This window comes from Morone saxatilis, unplaced genomic scaffold (assembly GCF_004916995.1).
Source record: "Morone saxatilis isolate NCDOM2014 unplaced genomic scaffold, NCSU_SB_2.0 Contig17, whole genome shotgun sequence".
Taxonomy (NCBI): Eukaryota; Metazoa; Chordata; class Actinopteri; family Moronidae; genus Morone; species Morone saxatilis.
The window spans coordinates 25,772,421-25,774,456 of NW_023339729.1; the positions used below are offsets into that span (position 1 = coordinate 25,772,421).

The 2,036-nt window shown below is 43.3% G+C and overlaps 1 protein-coding gene across 1 annotated transcript; it reads right to left on the minus strand.

The window, feature by feature from the left end:
- Positions 1–238: 238 nt before the first annotated feature.
- Positions 239–2,025, minus strand: tbce (tubulin folding cofactor E). Its single transcript, XM_035659693.1, has 5 exons — positions 1,881–2,025; positions 1,679–1,755; positions 1,506–1,598; positions 682–746; positions 239–402 (listed from the first exon to the last, which is right to left on the minus strand). Exons 2-5 carry the CDS (start codon positions 1,735–1,737, stop codon positions 254–256), a joined length of 366 nt encoding a protein of 121 aa, XP_035515586.1. The 5' UTR covers positions 1,738–1,755; positions 1,881–2,025; the 3' UTR covers positions 239–253.
- Between the last annotated feature and the right edge of the window lie 11 nt (positions 2,026–2,036).

Below are 2,036 nucleotides of genomic sequence, written 5' to 3' on the forward strand. Positions count from 1 at the left end.
TAATAGATTATATTTAATATAATCTGCCAACTAACTTTGGCTAGAATTCATAAAATCAGCCCCTGAAAGAGTTAATGGGCCTTAAAAAGAGAATTGTGCTTCTTACCGCAAAGAAAGTAATGAATGAAGTGTTTTTCTTCATCTAAGATCAATAATGAGCTAAATAAATCTTACAATAAGAGATTATTTCTTCATAATAACAATCAGTGACTTTGTGTTACTGGGACAGACTACCATTACTGGTGCTTTACTCTTAACACAATGACAATAATCTGGTTCCTCTGCTGACTGTTACGGGTTGAGTGGAGCTCAGTATTTGGCAGAAACAGACACTGACCTCTGTGATGTTGTTGTGGTCCACATTGAGCTTCCTCAGTGCCGGGAACATGGCTGTGTGAGATCCTACAGAGGGAACATCAGAACAACTGTAAATATTAACGCAGGGAGCAGTTAAATATTTACGACGGAGTGTTAGGGCCAGACTAAGAGAAAAATGTTATTTTTGGGGGGGAAATTACGAGAAAAAGTCCTAATATTGCGAGAATAAAGTCGTTATATTAGAAGACTTTATTCTTTTAATATTACGACTTTATTTATTTTATTCATTTATTTATTTTTCCTCTCAGTATGGCCCTAATACTCTGTCGTAAATATTAAAATCTGACTTTAAGTTAGGTTTACCGGGAGCGGCGTCATCGAACCGAAGCTCAGACAGTCCGGTCCTTGACAGGTCCAGATCCTCCAGTCTGCAGTCAGAGAACAGAGTTTATTTCAGGAGCTTCAGATGGTCGACTGAACCGACGAGGAGAGTCTCAGTCGACCCGCTTTCCATCAGTCGGACAGTCGCAGAACAACAACGACGACGACAACGACAACAACAACAACAACAACAACAACAACAACAACGACAACAAGACCAACGACGACAAACACCGAGCCCATCGGAAAGAGGAGCCAGTTTACAGAGCGTTTTAGTGAAGTTGGAGGCTGTTTATTCTGTGTTTTAAAGACTCTGATGTTACACTATTACAATGTTCAGTCTCTGCGCTGGTTGTTCAGAACCAGAATCAGAACCGCTGTTTCTGAATGTAAACTGAGATAAACTGCAGGTTCCATAAACAGCTGTATCTCAGGGTCTCTGTCAGCGAACGGACGACAGCAGAGTTCCTGTTTCTCTTCTGCAGCAACGTCCATTAAAGTCGTTACTTTAAAGTTTGAGCTGAAGATTTCTCTGTAGATGTAAATACAGTTTCTGCTGCTTCAATTTAATTTAGGAACCAACATAAGAACTATTTCACTGAAGAAATGAACTCCTCCACATTGGATCAGAAACAGTTTGAACCTCTAGAAGAAGCTGATGGATGAGTGCTGACTGGCTCCATGTTGGTTCTGTAGTTCTGTTCCAGGTTGACTGAACCGGTTTCATTATATGTGACAATTAAACATTTTAAAGTGAAAGTTATAGAACTGTTAGGCACTAAAACTCGATATAAATGAATACACACCTGGACAGAGCAGCTACACTGAGCACAGTCTCCTGCACTAGAGGATTGGAGGACAGACTGAGACTCTTCAGGGACCGCAGGACTCCGTCGGGCCTTTAAAACATCACACAGACGCCAGTTAGACAAAGTCTGCGCAGCCCGAACGTCAGCGAGGGAAACACAACCAACGTTACCTCTGCAGCTCTGTGATGTTGTTCTCCTGCACTGACAGATCCTCCAGCTGCGGCCACATGGGGGCGCACTCCAGGATCTGACCCCAGACCAGCACGGATACAGAAGAGTTCACAGGGAGAGGAAGTGGTTAGTCTGGACTTTTATTGTGAAATTTATCAACACTTAACAACTTTCAGTGATTGTGGGTAAGAGGGAGCGTACCTGCGGCCAGGTGAGGTCGCAGCTGTTGAGGACGAGGACTCTGAGGCTGCTGAACGCCTGGAGGTGAGCCGAGGGGTCGGAGGGGAAACGCAGCCTGTTGTTGCTAAAAGATAAAAGAAGAAGAAGTTCAGAGGACACACACACACACACAAACAC

Bases quoted from the DNA above. Each gene is read 5' to 3' on its own strand.
- tbce (XM_035659693.1), bottom strand. From the start codon at position 1,737: ATGTGGCCGCAGCTGGAGGATCTGTCAGTGCAGGAGAACAACATCACA. The intron at 1,599-1,678 runs GTAACGTTGGTT...GATGTTTTAAAG, and splicing joins AACATCACAGAGCTGCAGAG to GCCCGACGGAGTCCTGCGGT. The intron at 403-681 runs GTAAACCTAACT...TTCCCTCTGTAG, and splicing joins GTTCGATGACGCCGCTCCCG to GATCTCACACAGCCATGTTC.